The 20656-nt window shown below is 44.8% G+C and overlaps 1 protein-coding gene across 2 annotated transcripts in view; it reads left to right on the plus strand.

Moving 5' to 3' along the window:
* The window catches only part of GSPT1 (G1 to S phase transition 1), a 37764-nt gene extending 21882 nt beyond the window's left edge, over positions 1 to 15882 (plus strand). For both annotated transcript variants that reach the window (XM_045461619.1, XM_045461618.1), the window contains exons 7-15: positions 154 to 334; positions 963 to 1117; positions 1515 to 1655; positions 2742 to 2835; positions 4065 to 4145; positions 7960 to 8133; positions 9006 to 9095; positions 9275 to 9443; positions 11135 to 15882. In XM_045461619.1, the coding sequence (XP_045317575.1) occupies positions 154 to 334; positions 963 to 1117; positions 1515 to 1655; positions 2742 to 2835; positions 4065 to 4145; positions 7960 to 8133; positions 9006 to 9095; positions 9275 to 9443; positions 11135 to 11187 (1138 nt within the window). In that variant the 3' untranslated portion in view covers positions 11188 to 15882. The remainder of the gene's footprint in view (positions 1 to 153; positions 335 to 962; positions 1118 to 1514; positions 1656 to 2741; positions 2836 to 4064; positions 4146 to 7959; positions 8134 to 9005; positions 9096 to 9274; positions 9444 to 11134) is intronic.
* The last annotated feature ends 4774 nt before the right edge of the window (positions 15883 to 20656 follow it).

Below are 20656 nucleotides of genomic sequence, written 5' to 3' on the forward strand. Positions count from 1 at the left end.
TAACTGAGCCAGCCGAGCGCTGCTGTCCTGTTCACGATTTAAATGTTGTATTCTGGACATAAAGCTGGATGTCCTCATTATACCTTTAGCGGTAGAAGAATATCTTAAAAACTCGTATGTTCTTAGTGACCTTACTCTTCTAAATTACTTCAGGTACTTGTCTTGGGCCTTAGACACAAATCAGGAAGAACGAGACAAGGGTAAAACAGTCGAAGTGGGCCGTGCCTATTTTGAAACAGAAAAGAAGCATTTCACGATCCTGGACGCCCCTGGCCACAAGAGTTTTGTCCCAAACATGATTGGTGGTGCTTCTCAAGCTGATTTGGCTGTTCTGGTAAGAAAGACCTTTCCGGTCCACCTGTGTATTTGGTAGCAGCCCTGCTTCGTTGTGAAGTGTTTTGATTTTACCCTCGAACAGCTAGAACTCAGGTTGCAGCGAGCTGTAGCCTCCGGTCACAGACGTCACTTTTGTCTCACCTGCTCTCAAGCAATCTTTGTAATCGGATTCACGTAGGAAAACAGCGTTTCATCTTTCCTCTGCCGTCACTCCTATCTATGACCGTGTCAGAACTTAGTGTCTGCTCAGTCTCATGCCCGATCCGTTTTGCACATTTCCCGTGTGCAGTGGGTACAAAACTGAGTAAGAAATGATCTGTTTTCTCAAGGCCTTCGGGCATTTTGCAGGGTCGTTCGCTTTGTCCGTGTGCTGGCACTGTCACATGCAGGTGTGAATTGTCAATTATAAAGGCGTGCTAGATTTTGGAAAATTAGGGGATCAGTACAAACATGTACCAAAATCTTCAGCCATTTAGATATCGGGATGTTCAAAAGCATGCATGTTATAACTCACTTATTTTTATTTTCTTGCAAAAAGCTTCGATAAAACTGAAAGGAAAGATACCCCGTTACTCTGAGGGTAGACGTGAATGTGTAAGAGTAAACTCTCGAATTTCTTGGAATAGGTCATCTCTGCTAGGAAGGGAGAGTTTGAAACTGGATTTGAGAAGGGCGGACAGACGAGGGAACACGCGATGCTGGCAAAGACGGCAGGTGTGAAGCACTTGATCGTGCTCATTAATAAGATGGATGACCCGACAGTGAACTGGAGCAGCGAGAGGTAAGCTTTGCCGTCTTCCTGGTCTGTACGGGCATCTTAGTGGGACAGAGGGTGGCTTTGCGACCGAGGGCTGTTTGCCCCTGCGGTTTTTCTGAAACCTTAATTTGTTGGGGGCGCCTGGGTGGCTCGGTGGGTTAAATGTCCGGCTTTGGCTCAGGTCACGATGTCGCGGTTCGTGAGTTCAAGCCCTGCCTCGAGCTCTGTGCTGACAGCTCAGAGCCTGGAACCCGCTTTCGATTCTGTCTTCCTCTTGCCTCTTCCCCTCTCATGCTGTGTCTCTGTCTCTCTCAAAAGTATAAATACACATTAAAAATTTTTTTAACCTTAATGTGTTTAATAATGGAACTGGAGTTCACTTGTTTCATATTATAATGGGGTTATTTATAAATATTCATAGATATGAAGAATGCAAAGAGAAACTAGTGCCATTTTTGAAAAAAGTTGGCTTCAATCCCAAAAAGGACATCCACTTTATGCCCTGCTCTGGACTGACTGGAGCAAATCTTAAAGAGCAATCAGATTTCTGCCCTTGGTACACGTAAGTAACCTATTCTTCTGTTTAGAAAAAATTTATGTCTTTATAAGTAATCTCAGTAAATACTTTCTCTGGCTTCGGCTTCAAAAATACCATGACCTTTGCCCATTTGGCAATTGTGTTGTCTTTTTGTTAACTGAGTTGGGAGAGTTCTTTATGTACCGAGTAGGAGTCCTTTATCAGATAAATGATGTGCAGATATTTTCTCCTCAGGGACACCTTTCTTGATGGTGTCCTTTGAAGCACAAAAGGTTTTAATTTTGATGAAATCCAGTCTTTGTTTTCTTTTGTTGGTTGTGCTTGTGGGGACATACTTGGGAAAACGTTGCCTAACTCAGGCATGAAGACTGAGCCACCCTATTTTCTTCGAAACCTGTTGTGGTTTTAGCTCTTACAGTTAGATGTCTGCTGCATTTTGGGTTCGGTTTTTTCGTTAAAGTCTTGATTACTGAGCTTTTGTGAGTTTTTCAAATTGGGAAGTGTCTCTGAATTTTATTAGTATTACTATTACTATTTTTTTTTCCAAGGTGGTTTTTGGCTATTCTGGGTCCCCTGAATATCTTCACGAACATTAACATCAACTTGTCACCTTGTTCCAAAAGGCAGCTGGCATGTTCATGGGGATTGTGCTGAATCTGTAGATCGCTTTGGGGAGCATTGCTGTCTTGGCAGTATTAAGCCTCCCAATTCATACACTGTAGCGTTACAGAGGAAATGATTTTATAGAATCCTGATTTTAGAGCTGGAAAAGTCCATAAAAATTAAGTAGCAGAATGTAGCCAATTTATTACAAACTGTAGGCCATTTGCTATAAAATATTTTCTAAATCTTAAGTTTATGAGGAAGCTTTTTTATTATATTTATATAATATTTATTATAATATATTCTATATTATAGAGCTATTTTGTTATTTTTTTCGTTTTCTGAAGAATGAAGGAAATGAACTGGATAATAAATTGGTTGAGCGAGTACGTGGGTAGAATGGAAGTATTATTAGAACTGTTTTTTGTATAAAGTTACAGTTCTGTAATTTCTTAAAATTTTAATACTTATGTTGATGCTCTTTAATGGATATTATTATGTTTTCAGTGGTTTGCCATTTATTCCGTATTTGGATAATTTGCCAAACTTCAATAGATCAGTTGATGGACCAATCAGGCTGCCAATTGTGGATAAGTACAAGGTACCCTGAATGTTCAAGAAATTGGGTTTTATGGGAGGTGAAGTCATTGTTTTGTGTTTTACATTATGAAACAGTCCTGATAATTAACAACATAGCATAGATGTCTCTCTTTTTTATTGTTTTTAATGTTTATTTCTTTTTTTTGAGAGGGAGTGAGGGAAGGGCAGAGAGAGAGAGGCAGACACCGAATCCAAAGCGGGATCCAGGCTCCGAGCTGGGAGCATAGAGCCCAACATGGGACTCGAACCCATGAACTGTGAGATCATGACCTGAGCCGAGGTCGGAGGCTTAACTGAGCCACCCAGGCGCCCCTGGAGGTCTTCCTTAGTGGCCATATGTTGTTTAGTGATACAGATGGATCGCAATTTAATCAGCCAGCCTGCTTCATTTAAGCTGTTCCCCACTAAGCCAATAATCATTTTTTTTTTTTTTTTTCAACGTTTATTTATTTTTGGGACAGAGAGAGACAGAGCATGAATGGGGGAGGGGCAGAGAGAGGGAGACACAGAATCGGAAACAGGCTCCAGGCTCTGAGCCATCAGCCCAGAGCCCGACGCGGGGCTCGAACTCACGGACCGTGAGATCGTGACCTGGCTGAAGTCGGACGCTTAACCGACTGCGCCACCCAGGCGCCCCCAATAATCATTTTTTAGAGAGAAAGTCATACAGGGAAAAACTGCTGGAGGCAGAGGATTTACACGTTACGGTTGATGGATACTGACCAGTAGCCTTCCAGATACTGGGAGCAGAGTACGTGAGTGCTGGTCGGACCGCAGCCTCAGCAGCGCGCTTTTGAAGTTTTATCGATGTCATGCTTTGCCCTCCTCAGATACTTCATTCTGTCAGTAGCTCCCTGCTACATTTTTTGAACAAGTATTTTTCTAATTTTTTGTATGAGGAAGCAGGCTCAGATTTTCAGAGAGTCGGAATGAATTGAAACAAATAATTCAGATCTTCACATGTAAAATTCTGTGCTGTTTCCAGTAGCATGCTTTTTTAGATGTTAGGCATCCTTCTTAGTGTTACAACTGTACATGTGCTGATGACAAACAATATGGAGTATTTGTTACCTGTCCCGTGTTTAAGATTAGTCCTAAGCATTCTGCCACTTGAGCTATAGATTTTCTTTTATGAGTAAGCCCCATAAGATTTCACTTGGGGTTGTTGAACTGTTGTAGAATAGTAATAAAAGCCTGCAACTCCGTGTTTTTAATTTCGAATTTAAACAGGATATGGGCACCGTGGTCCTGGGAAAGCTGGAATCAGGATCAATTTGTAAAGGCCAGCAGCTTGTGATGATGCCAAACAAGGTAAGAATTAGTAATGGTCTTATTTGGATTTCGTCTTGAAAACAGTAGCAAGGAGCTAGAACTTTTAAAAAAAAATTAGGGATTTCCGTTAAAAGAAAACTTTTAAAATCCATGGTTACATTTTATTAACGTCACGTGCACAGTTTACTACAGAGTAAGTGGTATTACAGTGACCCAGTGACAGATGGGGAGGGGCCGGCACCATGTTAGAGCTAGAAGGTTTATCAAGACAGCTCTGCCTCTGTTCTTTCACAAGAGGCAGGTAGGGGTCTGGAGTGGTTAAGTGACTTGTTGTTCTTAACACATTGGGTTATCGAGCAAGCCAGGGATGCAGAGTCAGGTTTAACCATGGTATCATTGGCCTTTTTTTTTTTTCTTCTTCTTGTACATAGTTACGTTGGATACTATAAAATAATGTATCCCATCTGTGTTCCTTATCTGTTTTTAGAGAAGTGGGTTTGCCTTAATCATAAATGAGTCTCGTGTGAATTCTTTCTTCCTATCGTTTTGCAAGTTGTTTACTGTTGGAGAGGGTTTCATTCAAACACGCAGAACCCCCATGAATTCTTCCTTTGTGTTATGTCTGACTGCTCAGTTGCTGATAATGACAGACATGTAACTAAGGAACTGTTACCTGCCTCCCAGAGCGGCCTTCTCTCCCAGCTCCAAAGATGTTTGTGTAGGAAAGTAGGCCTGAGCCATCAGAACCTCCGAACAGAGATTTTGTTGGGTTTAAGGGAGAATTTCTTCACCATGCTTATTCTAGGCACAGTGAATTAGGAAAAGTATCCCTTGCCACTGCAACGTTTAGGTATAATTGGCGCCTTACAGATTGTACTTTGAGGTTTCTTGATACCTTATGCATTGGAGACTGGAGTAGCCTCTCCTGGTCTCTTTTTACCAAGGTATTTATCGCTGCAGTTGAATGTCAGGGACAGCGAATGAAAATAGTGCTCATTGTAAATCCGTAGAGCAGTCACAGGAGTAGTTTGGTCGTGGTGATGGAAGGCAGATTGGTGGTTCCAAGAGGTGAGGGGACAGAGAATGGGGAGTGACTGGTTAATGGAAGGCACAGTTTCCTTTTGCGGTGATGAAGGTGTTCTGGAGCTAGATAACTGGCAATGGTTGTACAATATTGTGAAATGCCAAGTGGCTGCCCCTGAATTGTACAATGGCAAGTGGCTGAAAAAGGTAAACTTCATGAGTGTGCCACCACAACAGAAAGAAAAGTACAGTCTGCTGTGAGCAAGTGACCTAGTGCCAGGCCCTAGCCGTAGGGGAGGCGTCCTCGTAGGCCCGTTACAGCTGCTTGCTGGGCAGGTCGCTGTAGCAGGGCTGTGGCCGTTAGGGAAGCCTTAAAAACTCCGTTCGCTTTAGTCCTGCTGAGTCTCCGTGGAACCGAGTTCAGTATTTTAAAAGACACAGATGCCTATCTTACATTAAAAAATTAATGGGGAGGTAACCTACGAAATGGGAGAAAGTAATTGTATATCATTAATCTGAGAAGGGGTTAAATCCAGAATATATCAAGAACTACGGGGTGCCTGCCTGGTTGGCTCAGTTGGTTGAGTGTCCAACTCTTGATTTTGGCTCAGGCCCTGATCCCAGGATCATGGGATCGAGCCCCAGGTTGGGTTCCTCACTGAGCTTGGAGCCTGTGGAAGATTCTCTCCGTCTCCCTCTGTCCCCTCCCCTGCTCACGCTCTGCTGTCTCTCAAAATTAAAAAAAAAAAAAAAAAAAAAAAAAATACAAGTCCGCACAAAAAAAAAAGAAAACAATCGACTAAACAATGAGCAGGGGTCTTACACCTGTCTCCGAAGATGTGCAGCTGGTCAGCAGGCACCTGAAAAAGATCTCCGCGTCTCTGATCATCAGGGGAATGCAAATCGGAACCACAGCGAGACGGCGCCTCGCACCCATCAGGATGGCTACCGTCAAAACCCCAAATAGCAGATGTCGGTGAGGGTGTGGAGAAATTGGAAAACCCTCATATGCTGTTGGCGAGAATGTAAGCGTGCACAGCGGCTATGCCAAAACGTAACGATGTTTGCTCCACATTTTAAAAATAGAATAATTACACGATTCAGCAGTTCCACCTCAGGACATGTGCCCGAAAGAATGGAAGGCAGACCTCGAAGAACCAAGAACCGATATCCACAGCACCACTTACAAAAGCCGAAATGGAGAAGCAGCCGATCGTGGCCATTGACCGATGAGACAAACGAAACGTCTGTACGTACAATGGACTGTCATTCAGCTTTTCTGACATAGGGTTACAGCATGGATGAGCCTCAGGGGCCTTGTGCCAAGTGAATGGAGCCGGTCACAAGAAGATAAATGATGTATGATTCCACTTAGGTGAGGTATTTAGAGCAGACAATCCTTAGTGCCTTTTTTTTTTTTTCCTTACTTTTTGAGAGAGTCCACACAAGCAAGGGAGGGGCGGGGAGAGGGGGACAGAGGATCCCAAGCAGCCTTTGTGCTGACAGGTAGACAGCAGCAAGCCCAATGTGGGGCCCGAACTCAGGAACCATGAGATCGTGGCTAAAACTGAAATCGGGCACTTAACCGACTGAGCCGCCCAGGTGCCCCTTACCTTTCATAAACCAAGAGAATTTGTTGGCCTCTGTCTTAATTTTTGAAACTGGATTAATTTAAAGATTGGACTGGCCGCATTGCGTTAAGCCGTAGAAGAGCGTGTTTGGGAGAGGGATTGTCCCGCTGGCTTGTTGGACAGAAAGTAGCAGACAGTACTTGTTAGTTTGTGTGCGGTGGGACTGCTGGTTTCTGCCCCTTTGTCCTGTTACCGTAAAGACTTTAGCTAATAAATCTGGCTCCATCTCACTTCTTGGAAGGAATTTCGACAGCTGTCAAAAAGGTCTAAGCTGCCTTCTGGGAAAGGAGAGCGTTTTGGGTCGGGGAGGGGAGAGACTGGAGTTCAGCCCGCCGCAGGGGGGAATGGAGTTCAGCCCGCCGCGGGGGGGAAGAGTGCAGTCTGGATTCGCCGCCCCTTACCTGCCGTCACCAGGTTGTTTTGTTTTGGGGTATGTGTTTTAAAAAGACGAATTCTCTCCAGGGGCAGAGACGGAGTAAAGTAAGGCAACGCTTGTGGGTATTGCTTTTCACACTTTTTCCCACCGGTATGCTCTTTTTCAAATAACTGGTAAGAGATGGCAGTTTTACCATTCGTGACATTTGGTACATCCACAGCTGTCACCGCTGTCAAGTTCCAGAACGTTTTCAACATCCCAGAAGGAAATCCTGTACCCATTAGTCGGTATTCTTTTTTTTAATGTATATAGTTTTAATGTTTATTGTCGAGATAGAGCGGGGGAGGGGCAGAGAGAGAACGAGACAGAAGATCCAGACAGGCTCTGCGTGGAGACCGCAGCCCGATGCGGGGCTCCTCGAACTCCTGAATCGTGAGATCATGACCTGAGCCGAAGTCAGACGCTTAACTGACTGAGCCTCCCAGGTGCCCCTAGTGACTGTTCTTTCAAAGCTTAATTGTTCAGAAAACTTTGGAGACGTACACTCTTCAGATAGCTGGGGTTGAGAGGTAGTAGAAACGGTGTCCTTTGAAATCCTAGAATGTAATCCTCGTAATAAAAATGACGTTCATCAAATTCAAATCCAGATGTTAGATTCAGTGTTAATAAACGTTCTGGCTCATCCACGATTTGCAGGAAAATGTGGCTTGAAGGGACCATTCGTATCACGTTACATTCTGCCGTGTAGCACGTGTGTCCGAAAACCTCCAGTTTGGGGTTTATTTGCATGTGGTTTTTTTGTGTGTTTTGGTTTTTTTTCAAGCACAACGTGGAAGTTCTTGGAATCCTTTCCGATGACGTAGAAACTGATTCTGTAGCCCCAGGTGAAAACCTCAAAATCCGACTGAAAGGAATTGAAGAGGAAGAGATTCTCCCAGGATTCATCCTTTGTGACCCTAATAACCTTTGTCATTCTGGACGCACATTTGATGCCCAGGTAGACTAGTCATTGTAATTGTCTTAGCGGTGTTCACCCTCCATGTGCAATCAGAATGTAAATGCTCTTTGCCTGATCACTGGTGACCCTCCATCGTGTGTAGCAGGGGAATGAGATAGGGGAGGTCATACATACATATCACGGCCACCGCGATGTGTCACACACACCCGGTCTTCAAGAGGTGGTATTCTTCGGAAGTTCCTTTTTATTTTTGGTCAGCTGTTGGTAAGTATTACGACTTAACATTTTGCTCAGAGCGTCTTTCCCTTGAGAAGAGCACAGCCACCTTGGAAATGAGGCTGTGTCTGTTTCTTCAGAGTAAGTCCCCTTCCAGACACGAAGACACAGGGTGTCCGTGTTCTTAGCTACGGGACCTCCCCACAGGGATGACGGAGCACGACTGGCGTAGCTCACGGAATTTTTGAGTTCTGTCACGGGCTCCTAGGACTAGGCAGGGTAGGTTTTGATGCTGGGTACGAGGCTGTTTACTTCTGCTGGGCCTTAGTCATTGAGAATTGGATAAAACTGTGAAGTTCACAGCTGGAACAAAACAAATGAGAACCAGCTGCAGTGCCAGTGAGTTCCTTCACTCCTCGGGGAGGAGATAGCTTGGAGAGACAGGCTTCTTAGGGTAGTCTGCCTGCTGGGTTTCTAAAGTCGGGCTGTGGCCTAGAAGATGGGTAGGGGAAGCATCTCCGCGGTCACGCTTGGATATCAGGCCGCTTGACCCAGCACTTCTAACTCAAAAATAAGTTCAGTTGGTGTCCTGCTGAGATGGTGAGTTCCACATTCCGGTGGTAGGAAGTGGCTCTGCAGGACGGTCAGGTCTGTTTCACCCCAGGGATAAAGATGTGCATTGTTTTGTTTGACAGATAGTGATCATAGAGCACAAGTCCATCATCTGCCCCGGCTATAACGCGGTGCTGCACATTCACACCTGCATTGAGGAAGTCGAAATAACAGTGAGTCGAAATTCTTTGATCATTAAGAGCACCGGGGGCCTTGTTCGTGTATGGGTTCGGAGACTGTCTCATCTTGATCATGTCGGATCGGCACCAGTGAGGCACTTGTATCTGCACTCCTTGTCTTAAAGGTTCTTTCACTCGGCACTGTTGTGACCTCCTCCTTTTTTCTTGGACAGGCCTTAATTTGCTTGGTAGACAAAAAATCAGGAGAGAAAAGTAAGACCCGACCCCGTTTCGTGAAACAAGATCAAGTATGCATTGCTCGCTTAAGGACGGCGGGAACCATCTGCCTTGAGACCTTCAAAGACTTCCCTCAGATGGGGCGCTTTACCTTAAGGGATGAGGGTAAGAGTACCGCACGCATCACGAGTTCGTAGAAAACTTGGGTGCGTGTTTTGTGACAGATTCCTGTAACGTTTCATGAGCGGAGGGAATTGAACAGCAGACAGAATCGGCCGTGCGTTTTAGCAGTATGTGCTGTAGTTGTAAGAATCTTAGTTTTGATCTCTTGCAAGGAGCGGGCTTTGAGAGTTAGTTTATTTACTAAGCAAGACCTTCTCTGAGGAAATCCTTTGTACCGTGAGTGATTAAAGCCCATCCTGGAGGGCTTACCCCTGGAAGGCACGTTTTTTGCCATACGAGCCTCTGCAGTGAAACCTTGTCATTTCTGTGGTCAGAAGACATTTGAAAATCAAGTCTGATAAAACATTCACTACATGGATATTGGGGGGGGGATAAAAGGGATACAGAAGCTGATGGTCTTTTAGCACCTAATTTTTAGAGGTTTAGTAGCGTTTTTATGTGAGTGTGGGTGTCCTTCTGCCTACTTCTCAGTGAATCTGAACAACTGTGCTTTTCCTGTCTTGTGGCCGTGAAAGTCTTTGGTAGCATGAAGACACAGCGGCTCTTAGTAAATGGCTCCCTGTGGCTGATTAGTATTTCTGACTTAGGTAACTAAGTTTAAGACGGTGGAAAACCTTACATAAAACACTGTGGCTCAGCTGAGATACAGAATCGGCAGCTCAGTTAGTCCCGGTTCTGTTCGACAGAAAACGATGTGTCTCCTGCGTGTCAGCAGCTGTGCAGAGCACGGGGGACACAATGTGTCCAGTTCCTGAACCATCCTTCAGAGAAATCTGTACAGAGACTGGCTCCATTTTATTTTAAAGTCTGTATCTAGTACTAGTGAAGCTGGTCACTGGGTTTGTCCTGTTCACATAACAAAATGAGAACCTTAGTTGCCGGTTAGAACCTGATAAAAATCAGTCGGCCAGAAGAAAGTAACCTAGCAAAAGTGTTTAACCCCAGAGTTACTCGTTTTCCTAAGGAGGTGCTTGGCTTTTAGGTTCTTCACGTGACCTGATGGGATTCGTACCTCTTAAAATAGGACTGAGAACCCCTCTTAACAGCTTTATTGAGAGAATTGATATACGTTGAAATTGACTTGTTTTCAGTGTACAATTTCATGAATTTTTGTAGGTTTACAGGGTGTACAGTCATGACCACGTTCTGATTGTGGAATATTCACAACATCTTAAAAAAAAAACAAAAACAGCCCTTACACCTGTTTACGGTCGCTTGGTATTCCTCTTCCCGGCCAACCACAAATCTTTCCCTCTCCGCCTTTTTTGGACGTGCCATATAAATAGAACCATACGCTTTGTGGTCGTTAGTATCTAGTTTATTTTGCTTGGCACGTTTTTGAGGTTCGGCTCTGTTAGGACACGTATGTAATTCACTCCTTTTTATTGCCAAATAGTATGCCATGGTACAGGCGCTCCACGATTTACTTGTCCACACACAGGCTTGTGATAACAGGAAATGTAGTTTCTTTTCGGCTCCCCCCACCCTCCAAAGATCCACTTACTGAGACGACCTGATGAGAAATCCCACCTTTGGTGGTAAAGCCAGTCAGTAATTTGCATTGTGAAAAACAGTTTTATGTTTTACAATAATCAGCTTTAATACCTCACGTAGCTTTGCTGTTAACTACTGAAAAGGGTTTTTGTTTGTGTTTTTTTAAATTTCATTTCTAGGTAAAACCATTGCAATTGGAAAAGTTCTGAAACTGGTTCCAGAGAAAGACTAAGCATTTTCTTGATGACCCCGCACAGTACTGTGAGGAAAATTGACTGCAAAAGCCTACTTCACACCGCCTTCTCTCATTTTCTGCCCATTGACAAACTTCTCCCCGTATTTTGCAAAGACGAAATTCACAGCAAAAGTCCACATAATGTCAGCTTTCTCATATTGAGAGCTCTGCTATGCCACTGTTGAATTTTCCCCCGGGTTTTTTTTCCCCTCCCCTCCCCAACTCTGCTTCCTTGGACAGATTTGGCAATAGCTTTGTAAGTGATGTGGACATAATTGCCTATAATAATGAAAACTTACCGGAATCTTTTTATTTTTCATCTTCCCCTCAGACCTACTTAGTCTTTTTCCCCCAGGCAGATCATTCTGAGTGTGCGAGTGTGTGTGCACATGTTACAGAGACAACTACCATGTTAATAAAATATTCAATTTGAAATCCTTTTCGGTATTTGAATTGCTTTTGAATAATATTTTTTATCTGGATGTAACATTGTTGCATTAGCTTTTTAACTTACCAAGTAACTGAGTACATTTTATTGCTTGGACTTTTCTAAACTCCTTCCCCTATCCACTACTTTAAATGAGGCATTTACAAACGATGTTCGTGTTTGTATTAAAGGAAAGAACTCGTTGGACCCCTCCTTTTGATGGCTGATGCATACATACAGTTAAACGCCTTTATGCGACGGTGACGCTGCTTTCGTAGGTCTGTCCCTTACGTTCCGCCAGTTTGTATTTTAACACGACTTCTTAAACACAGTAAGTTGTCTTAAAGTTAAAGAACAGCATACTGTCGTTTTTATAAGTAAAGCATAATGAAATTGTACCCCTACGGAAAATTCCATTCACTCGTTAAATTAGTGGAATTTGCAATAAAGACAGCATGTTGAGACCTGGCAAAAAATGCCTCCTTTAGTATTTATAAGAGCTGCATGCATCTAGTATGAAAACCCGTATCAGTCGCAAGTGCCACTTCTACAAACGACACCGTTTACTATCTGTGTCGGTAATTTTAAAGGCTGGATGATCCTTGCTGGCGAAAGCTGCATCTCGTCCAGCAACTAAATGAACACCTATTCAGAGCCACCCGAATCTGCACGGACGGAAGTTAGCAGTGATCAGTGGAATCAAGCACAGTATCGACGTTTTTCTATTATTTGAAACTGACTGTTTTCTTAAGTAGAAAGCTGAAATTTGCTAACCTGTAATTGGGAAGAGCCACACTGGAGCATTGTGGGGGTTTTTAGATGGAAGGCTGACTTTCGACTGCAGCTGTCGTGACTTTGAAATTTTTAACGAGAGTAAGTGGGAAATGGAAGAGCCGCTTTCTGCGTTTCCTGGGAAGCCCCCCATCCCCCCCCCCACCGCCCCCCCCCCCGCCGCCCTTGATTTTCAGTGTTGCCGTTTGTCAAAGACCTGATCTCTTTTAGACTGTGGTTTATCTCGAAATAAGATACTTTGTAATTGTGTATTTAATGTAGTGTGCCCTGTAATCTTCCTCAGAAAAGAAAAGCCTAGTCAGACTGTATTTCCAGTCACAAAATATAAACCTTAATCTAATCCTGTTCTCTTAACTTTCGAATTACCATGCATTTCATGAACGAGGCTGTACCTTAGGGACGGAGCAAAGCTCTTGCCCTAAAGCTCCCTAGAACCATACTCGTGGCTATTAAAGTGCATGAAATTTAGCTAAATTTTACTATGTCTGCAAATCTCTGGGCTTTTATTTTTCGGGGAAATAGGGGAGGTCTAATCCGTACTTAACGCCTCTTTTTTGTACTTCCAAGGTAATAGGAACAGAATAGCAGTTGCCTAGATTTTAATGAATCTTTAAACGCGTAAGAGTTGTTGAAATTACTTCCAAAACTAGGTTTCCATTTTTAAACTGAACTCATTTTTGAAAACCAGTTCTGTTTGCTATTACAACATTTACACTTCTAGAATAACAGGCACACGTTGCCAAGACTCTGCCGCAAGACGAACGGATGCCGGCTGTGGAGGGCCTACGTCTCAAAAAGAAAAGATCACGAAGAGAAGTAAAATGACGAAAGAAAGATCTCACCGGATTCGTTTTACATTTGTGCAAATAATCAGATGCTTTAAAAGAAACCTCGCTGTTTAATTTAACCACCACCTTACGTTCTGTGGGCTTTGAAGTTCTTCAGGAAGTGCGCGCGCGTCGAAGAGCACTGATGGATTTTAAACTCCTGGTGACCCTGGCCGGTGACCTGGTTGGGGAAATGCAGCGTGTGAAGGGAGCTGGCCGTGGGCGATGCCGGGCCCTTCCAAAGCAGTTCGGGTTCCTGTGCTGCCGTTCTGTTCTCTGCAAGCGCACGTGTGCTGCTGTGGCTGACGGTGCAAACACAGGGTAGCTGCCCGCCGATGAGGGTGATACAGACCGAAACAGTTTGTTCTCTGGCTTTGGCGTAGATACGTTAGAATCACAGCTTTCTTTGCATCTCTTTGCATTCATGTTCTGGATACAACTTTCATGCTTGATTATTCATAGTTTTTTAAATTAATGAATTTAAGACAAGAAAGCTATCCTTGAAATGAACATCTTAAGTAACTGCCATTTTCCACCCTTGACTGCGGGAGAGGGGTAAATCTAGCATCTGTTTCTTGTCTTTAATTTGCCAAAAAGGACTTGTCCAGCGAAAGTCCACGTAAAACCAAACCCGAAGAGTCGGACCGAGCAGCTGTCGCCATGAACCGAGGTGACAGAGAGTAAAGTGTTCTTGAATAATGAAGCCCGTGCGTATTTCTTCGTTTGGAACTGAAAGTCTTGAAATCTGTGATACCCGGATATCAGACCTTTGTAAGTTGTGAAAGTACAGGCGGTTCGCCGTAACGAGTGGTGATTCACACTGGTCACGAGAACGGCTTTTCCGGGACGCGATGGACTTTGGAGGGGCCGATGCGCTTGGACCATGACGGAAGTGCTGTGGGATATTTGGGGTCATACTTTCCATCAGATGTGGTTTCGCGACCCAAGAACAAGGCGAGCCTGCGGTCAAACGCTGCTTCCGTGATGAACTCTTGACAGAACCCCGCCAGACTCCCTGGCATCTTCGGGAACACTAGTCCCCGGCTGTCACCGCTCCGCAGTCTGTGAGGACGGTCCCACGGGGCAGCGTTTCAGCTGCCCTCCTTGCTGTCAGCCTTCCTCACGGCCCCGCCACTGCGTCCCTGGTGGCTTCGCTGCCTTGGGGAGGGACTTCAGGTAGTCGAGGGGCAGATCGTTCTTAGGACCGCTCTGACCACCCGGCGACTTTGAAACCTTTAAAACCCTTTGTGAACATTCTGGTTTGCTGCACTAGAGCGGACTGTTGAACGATCTGATGTTCTGGACAGGGTTGGCCTACCTTCTCAGAGAAACTGTGCTAGTAATCCTCTCACAGACGTGCGTGAGGCAGACGGCAGTCAGCAGGATTTAGGGGACGATGTTCTGTCTCCAAATGCCATGGCTTCTATTTCCTCCAGCTCCTTTCTCAGCGACCCTAGCACGATGCCGTCTATTACGTCCACGCTTTGTTTCTTCAGAGATCGCCGTGGCAGCCGCTTGGTAAATAAATAAATGTAATTTCACATGCACAACTCAGACGACTTCTTGGTAGGTTTCAATTTAGCCGTCAGTTGCTTAGATTAGATTTCCTAGTGAGTGGAATCGGAACTGTTTTTATTTGCCTCGCGACAGTTCAGTGGATTCCATTTGAACCAATTTACTGCCAGAATTCAGATCGGGTAGGTTTGGTTCAACCTGTGATGGTTTGGGCTCTAGGGTACTGTTGACTTTTGGTATCCTAGAACATACTGAGACTTCCCTTCAGTTAATACGCTATTTCACATACCTCTAATCCGATGCTTCCTTGAAACAGTAATATGCTAGCCGAGCCAATTACTAAGGAATGTTCTCAGCGCCTGGAGGTGGGGGAGTGGACAGGAGAACCTGGTACGTTCTCCAGCGTCAGGGAAAAGCGGATAGACACCACGTCCGATGAGGCGGAATTTTGCAAGCAGCCGTCGGAATGGGAACTGTCTTTTCTACCTTGCCACACATGCCACTGTGCCCTTTAAAACCTACCACTGGAAACCTCAGGTCTGTGGCCAGCCAAGGTGGAAGGACGTTTCGTGCTTCCCGAGGCTCCGCACGTCCCCCTGAGTCCCTGCTGCCTCCTTCCCGCTGCCCGGGGCTCCCGCGCTCCTCAGGGGACCATCCACATGCTTGAGGTGCACCTGCGCTCTGAGCCCAAGGTCTGCGTTTTAGGGACCCCCCCCTGGGCTCTCAGAAATGGACTCCCCTGAGTTGACAAGTTTCTTCTGTTCTAAAGGAAATGGGGATCTCTCTCAGGCCAGGATTTTAGCGACTAGGTTTTACTAGACAGCATAGGACAATACCTAGCTCTCATTTAAAAAAAAAAAAAAGCCAGAGAATTCAAGGGAACGGAGTAGGTCTGCTGGGGTTTTTAACCTGATTCCAAAGCGTGGCAGAATGCTCTCTAGGTAGGAACGGTGGGAATCCAAGGTAGAGAAACCTTTTTCTTATGATTTGTAGCTACCTACTGTGCCTGACTTGATGCCTGTGTGAGGATTAAGCCCCTAGTCGCTCTTGCAATTATTCAAATGACTGAAGTTAAAAAAAAAAAAAATTGCTTTTGTAATAACAATAAAGATTGTCATCTTCCCTTTTGAAGGATTTGTCTGTGTGTTTACAGTTGCCTATCCTGTCATACCCTGTGTGTTTCTGTCCCTTCTTCACATCCTTTCTTCCTGCCTCAGGGCCTGGAACTATCTAGCAGCGGATGTGGACGGGTCCCCTCAGCTCTTTGACGGAGGAACTTGCACATGTGTGGTCTGCTCGCACATGGTAAGCAAAGGCCTCCGTATGGCCCACGTGACTGAGTCTTAACAGCAGCCATGTAGGAAGTCCGAGGTGCCTAATCATAAATATCACAGTACATGGTTTTTACATGAACAGAGTTGGGGAGCCATCAGGGATTCCGTCACAAGTACGAACCTCTATATTCAGGATGTTTAGTAACCATCAAGAAAGGAAGGGCCCGGAGAGAAAAAATTAATGGTAGAGAGGCAGTAAACACAGTGGTTCGGGGGATGGCAACAGTATGTTCCTGCATATTCCTTTGTCTCTGAGACAGAATGAGTTCTTGCTTAAACAATCTTAGGTGACAGGTTTTGGGAATCGGTCTGCAGTACAGGTGTTTGGCATGAATGAGTCTTAAAGGCTTGCTATTAAAGCTTGCTCTTAAAGCAGGGGTTCATATTAGGAAAGTTCTAACTAAGTGGCTTGTGAGTAACCACAGGGGTCAACACGTTTCTACTCTTCAGGGACAGGGTCACCATCCCCGCACGGCAAACCCTGTGGCCTAAACGTGTCTGGGCATCCAACCACTCATGGGCACTGGAGTGTGGCATGTAAAGGCTGACCGGAGAGAATTCTAGATCTCCTGGCCCATGGAAGCGGTTTCAGAGACACCCATTCTATCGATGCGTCTTAAAGGAGAAAAAGAGCACCAATACCTTGGACTCGGTAGCTTTGTAGTGAAGAACCAGAGAGATCTAGGATAAATGATGGCCAGGTTACAATAAAAGACGTTTAAAGTTTTCCGAATTTAAAAAGACCTGAAAAAACCCCACAAAACGGCGGTTTCTTTGACCGTGGGAAAAACCAGGTTCTGGAAGATACTTTGTCTTTAACCTCTTTAGTGACAAGCTCATCTATTTTAAGTCTCTGACCATTTATGGCCATTGTGACCATACATGACAAATTTGAAAAGTCCTGCACTGCAGTGGCACGTGTTTTTGTTTCCTTATATTCATCCTGTAAATCCAGTCTAGAAAGTGAAATTTTTGTTACCATGAATGTGTATTTCCTTTAAATTCTTTCCAAAGGCTCTTTGTGCCCAAATTCCTTGCATGAAATATTTTCCTGTTTTCTGCTAGAAATAGTTAAAACAAGGAAACAAAAACCTCGGAACTGACAAGTGTGCTGTTACTCAATTACTAATTTTTTATAAGACCGTATATATTTTTTTAAAGTAGGTTCCACACCCTACTGGGGGTTGGTCTCATGAACCAGAGATTAAAGAGTCGCATGCTCTCCCGACTGAACCAGCCAGGCGCCCCATCAAGTACTATTTTTTATGATACGATCCTTCTGTTAAGGGTGCCTGGGTCGCTCAGTCAGTTGAGCATCTGACTCGATTTCAGCTCAGGTCATGATCCCAGGGTCGTGGGATCAAGCTCCATGTTGGGCTCTGTGCTGAGCATGTATACTGCTGGGGATTCTGTCTCCCCTCCTCTGCCCCCTTCCCCCTCTCTTGCTCTAAGATAAAAAAAAAGTGAGGCAAAAACTTTTCCCCCTCTCACTGTGCACTGGGTCCCATTTAATGTTCGTTGCACGTTTTCTTAACCCATCTTACCTTTGATCTCTTAAACATTTCACTTCAGTGCCCAAATAAAGAAGCAGTAAAAGTAGTTCAAACTTAATGATTTGAGTTTTAATTTTAAAGCATTTTTACGAAAAAAGTTTCATTCTCTGGTTTAAGAGTGAGGCTACTGATTATGTAAGTCTACTGGTAAAAGTTTAGCTAGAGAGGGAATGGGAAAAATTACATATTTAACCTATTTTGCATTCTTTATTGTGTGATTATATTTAGATTGAGATTTACTATGGTGGTTTAACCCCTTTTAATTGAAGTAGTCAAGTCTTTCTTTACGTTTATTTTTGAGGCAGAGAGAGACTGTATGAGCAGGGGAGGGGACAGAGGGAGACACAGAATCTGAAGCAGGCTCCAGGCTGTAGGCTGTCAGCACAGAGCCCGACATGGGGCTCAAACCCACAAACTGCAAGATCATGACCTGAGTTGAAGTCAGATGCTTAACCGACTGAGCCAACCTAGGTGCCCCGAAGTATTAAAGTATTTTGTGTTGGCTTGTAGATTTCACAAATTACTTAGAATAAAAGCAATCTCTCCATTACCAAGCTTTGTTATTTCCCCAGGAAATACACTAAATTTTCGGAAAAAGAAATTTTTGAAAGAATTAGACTCTTAGGAGTTAATTACTATTTGTAAAGAAGGTCCAGCAGACAGAACTTGTGTACAAGAGGAATTTTTTATTAAGGTAAAATGTGTATACAGTGGAATATATATAACTTTACAATGAGTTTGTCCAGTCTATACAATTATGTAGACACCCACATCAACACAGAGAACATTTCCATCACTGAAGTTCCTTTCAGCCCCCTTCCAGTATATTCCTCCTGCCAAGGGGGATCACTGTTCTGCCGTGTTAGTTCTGCCTGGTTTTGAACTCCACATAAATGGAAATCACGAGGCCCTCAACTGTCTTCTTTGAAGCAACATCATGTTTTAGAGATGAATCACGTTGTATCAGTAGTTTATTCCCTATTGCCGACCAACATTTTATATTATGAATATCCCAGAATTTTTTATCCTTCCTTGAAAGGAGGTTTAATTTTGTTTCCCAATTAAGATTCTGTCATGTTGGTTGCAAATACAGCCTTCTCTGAATTATCATTAGAAATGCAAATAAGTAAATAAACCAGACAGAGAAGTTTCATGTTTTCTGTCTATCTGATTTTATTAAAGCTATTATCAAACAGACCATTTAGTATTCCTAAAAGGTGGTGAAATAACATGAGCTCCCTTCTGATCTGTCAATCTTTTTTTTTTTTTTTTTAATTTTTTTTTCAACGTTTTTATTTATTTTTGGGACAGAGAGAGACAGAGCATGAACGGGGGAGGGGCAGAGAGAGAGGGAGACACAGAATCGGAAACAGGCTCCAGGCTCTGAGCCATCAGCCCAGAGCCCGACGCGGGGCTCGAACTCACGGACCGTGAGATCGTGACCTGGCTGAAGTCGGACGCTTAACCGACTGCGCCACACAGGCGCCCCTCTGTCAATCTTTTAAAATGTTTGTTTATTTTAGAGAGAGAGAGACCGAGCATAAGTGGGGGAGGGGCAGAGAAACAGGGAGGCACAAAATCTGAAGCAGGCTCTAGGCTCTGAGCTGTCAGTACAGAACCCGACTTCAGGCTGGAACTCACCACCATGAATGAGATCATGACCTGGGCCAAAGTCGGATGCTTAACGGACTGAGCCACCCAGGTGCCCCCGTGAATCATTTTTTAAATCACAATCCGGCAATTCAACAATCTTGTATGTATAGTTTTCTCCAAGGTACAGACAAGCCATCCGCCGTGGAAATGCATTAGTTCCCTAACCTACCATTCTAGCCCATCTCCCATCCCTCCCCTCTGCATGGCCCTTCTCCAGCCTCTTAATACCACCTGCAAACATCACTCTGCTCCTGTACCTGAATTCATGCCTTTCCTTTGGTCTAGAAATCTGGCTCGCAAACTTGAATTCAAACGACACATATGACATCCCTAATGCTCCTCTCAGAATACAAGAAAACGCTGATACACGAGGCCTAACGTAACAACTCATAATACTGTGCTAAAACGAATTCCATCTTACACAACATTCTAGAATAGACAAATAAGAGTGGGTGTCAATGATTTAAGAACATTTCTTCTACAAGCTGATGACGGACAAAGTCACTATCAGGGACCAGCAGCAGAACATGCCTTCTTCCAGCTTTGCAATATGGAAGGAGGGTTTTTTGGGAAGCAAGAGACATGGAAAGCCCCCTACTCCCATTCTTTCATCTCTCAAAAATGCCCAAAGCTGGTTGCAAAAAGACTAGAACCATCCCGCACGTTCACCAAAACCTCCTAAATAAACTGTTTATTCACGTGATGGAAGGCCACTGGGCAGTTTTTAAAAATGAGGCAGGGCATGAGGTAGCGGCACAGACAACCTCCAAGAAATAAGCATTCGGAGGGAAAGGCAACGTGCAGAACAAAGAGTGGGTCTACGAGGCTACGATTTGTTTAAAAAAAAAAAAAAAAAGATTAAGTTTAAACGCATCATCCATGAAGAAGAAAAAGAAAGAGTCGTTTCTAGACATGCCTAGGAACATCCCCGCAAGGCTCCAGGAGAACAGGGAACAGCGGCCACCACTGGGGCTGCGGAGAGGCGGGGGACTCTACCTTCTGCGGCCGCAGGTGGTCCAGCCTGCACGCTTCCGCGTACCTGCGCTGACCTCCCGCCTTTCTGGGAGCCGAGGCCCAGGAGAGACCGGCGCTGGCTCACGACTCGCGCCCCCACCGTGTCGGCCTCCCAAGGGGCGGCGGCGGCGGGGCAGGTGGGCGGCGGGCCAGGCCTCCTCCCCCAGTTCCAGGCGCTCGCTCGAGTCGCTCGGTACAGAATGAGAGCCAGGTGTCACCGAGGCCGCTCCCGCGCCTGACGACGGAGACTCGGACAGCCGGCGAAGCCGCCAAACCTCGCGGGTGCCACATCCCCGGGCCTGACCCCGCGCTCCCGGACGTGACATCAGGGCCCGGTCCCGCCCCCCAACT

The sequence above is a fragment of the Leopardus geoffroyi genome, chromosome E3 (genome assembly GCF_018350155.1).
Source record: "Leopardus geoffroyi isolate Oge1 chromosome E3, O.geoffroyi_Oge1_pat1.0, whole genome shotgun sequence".
NCBI classification, from domain to species: domain Eukaryota; kingdom Metazoa; phylum Chordata; class Mammalia; order Carnivora; family Felidae; genus Leopardus; species Leopardus geoffroyi.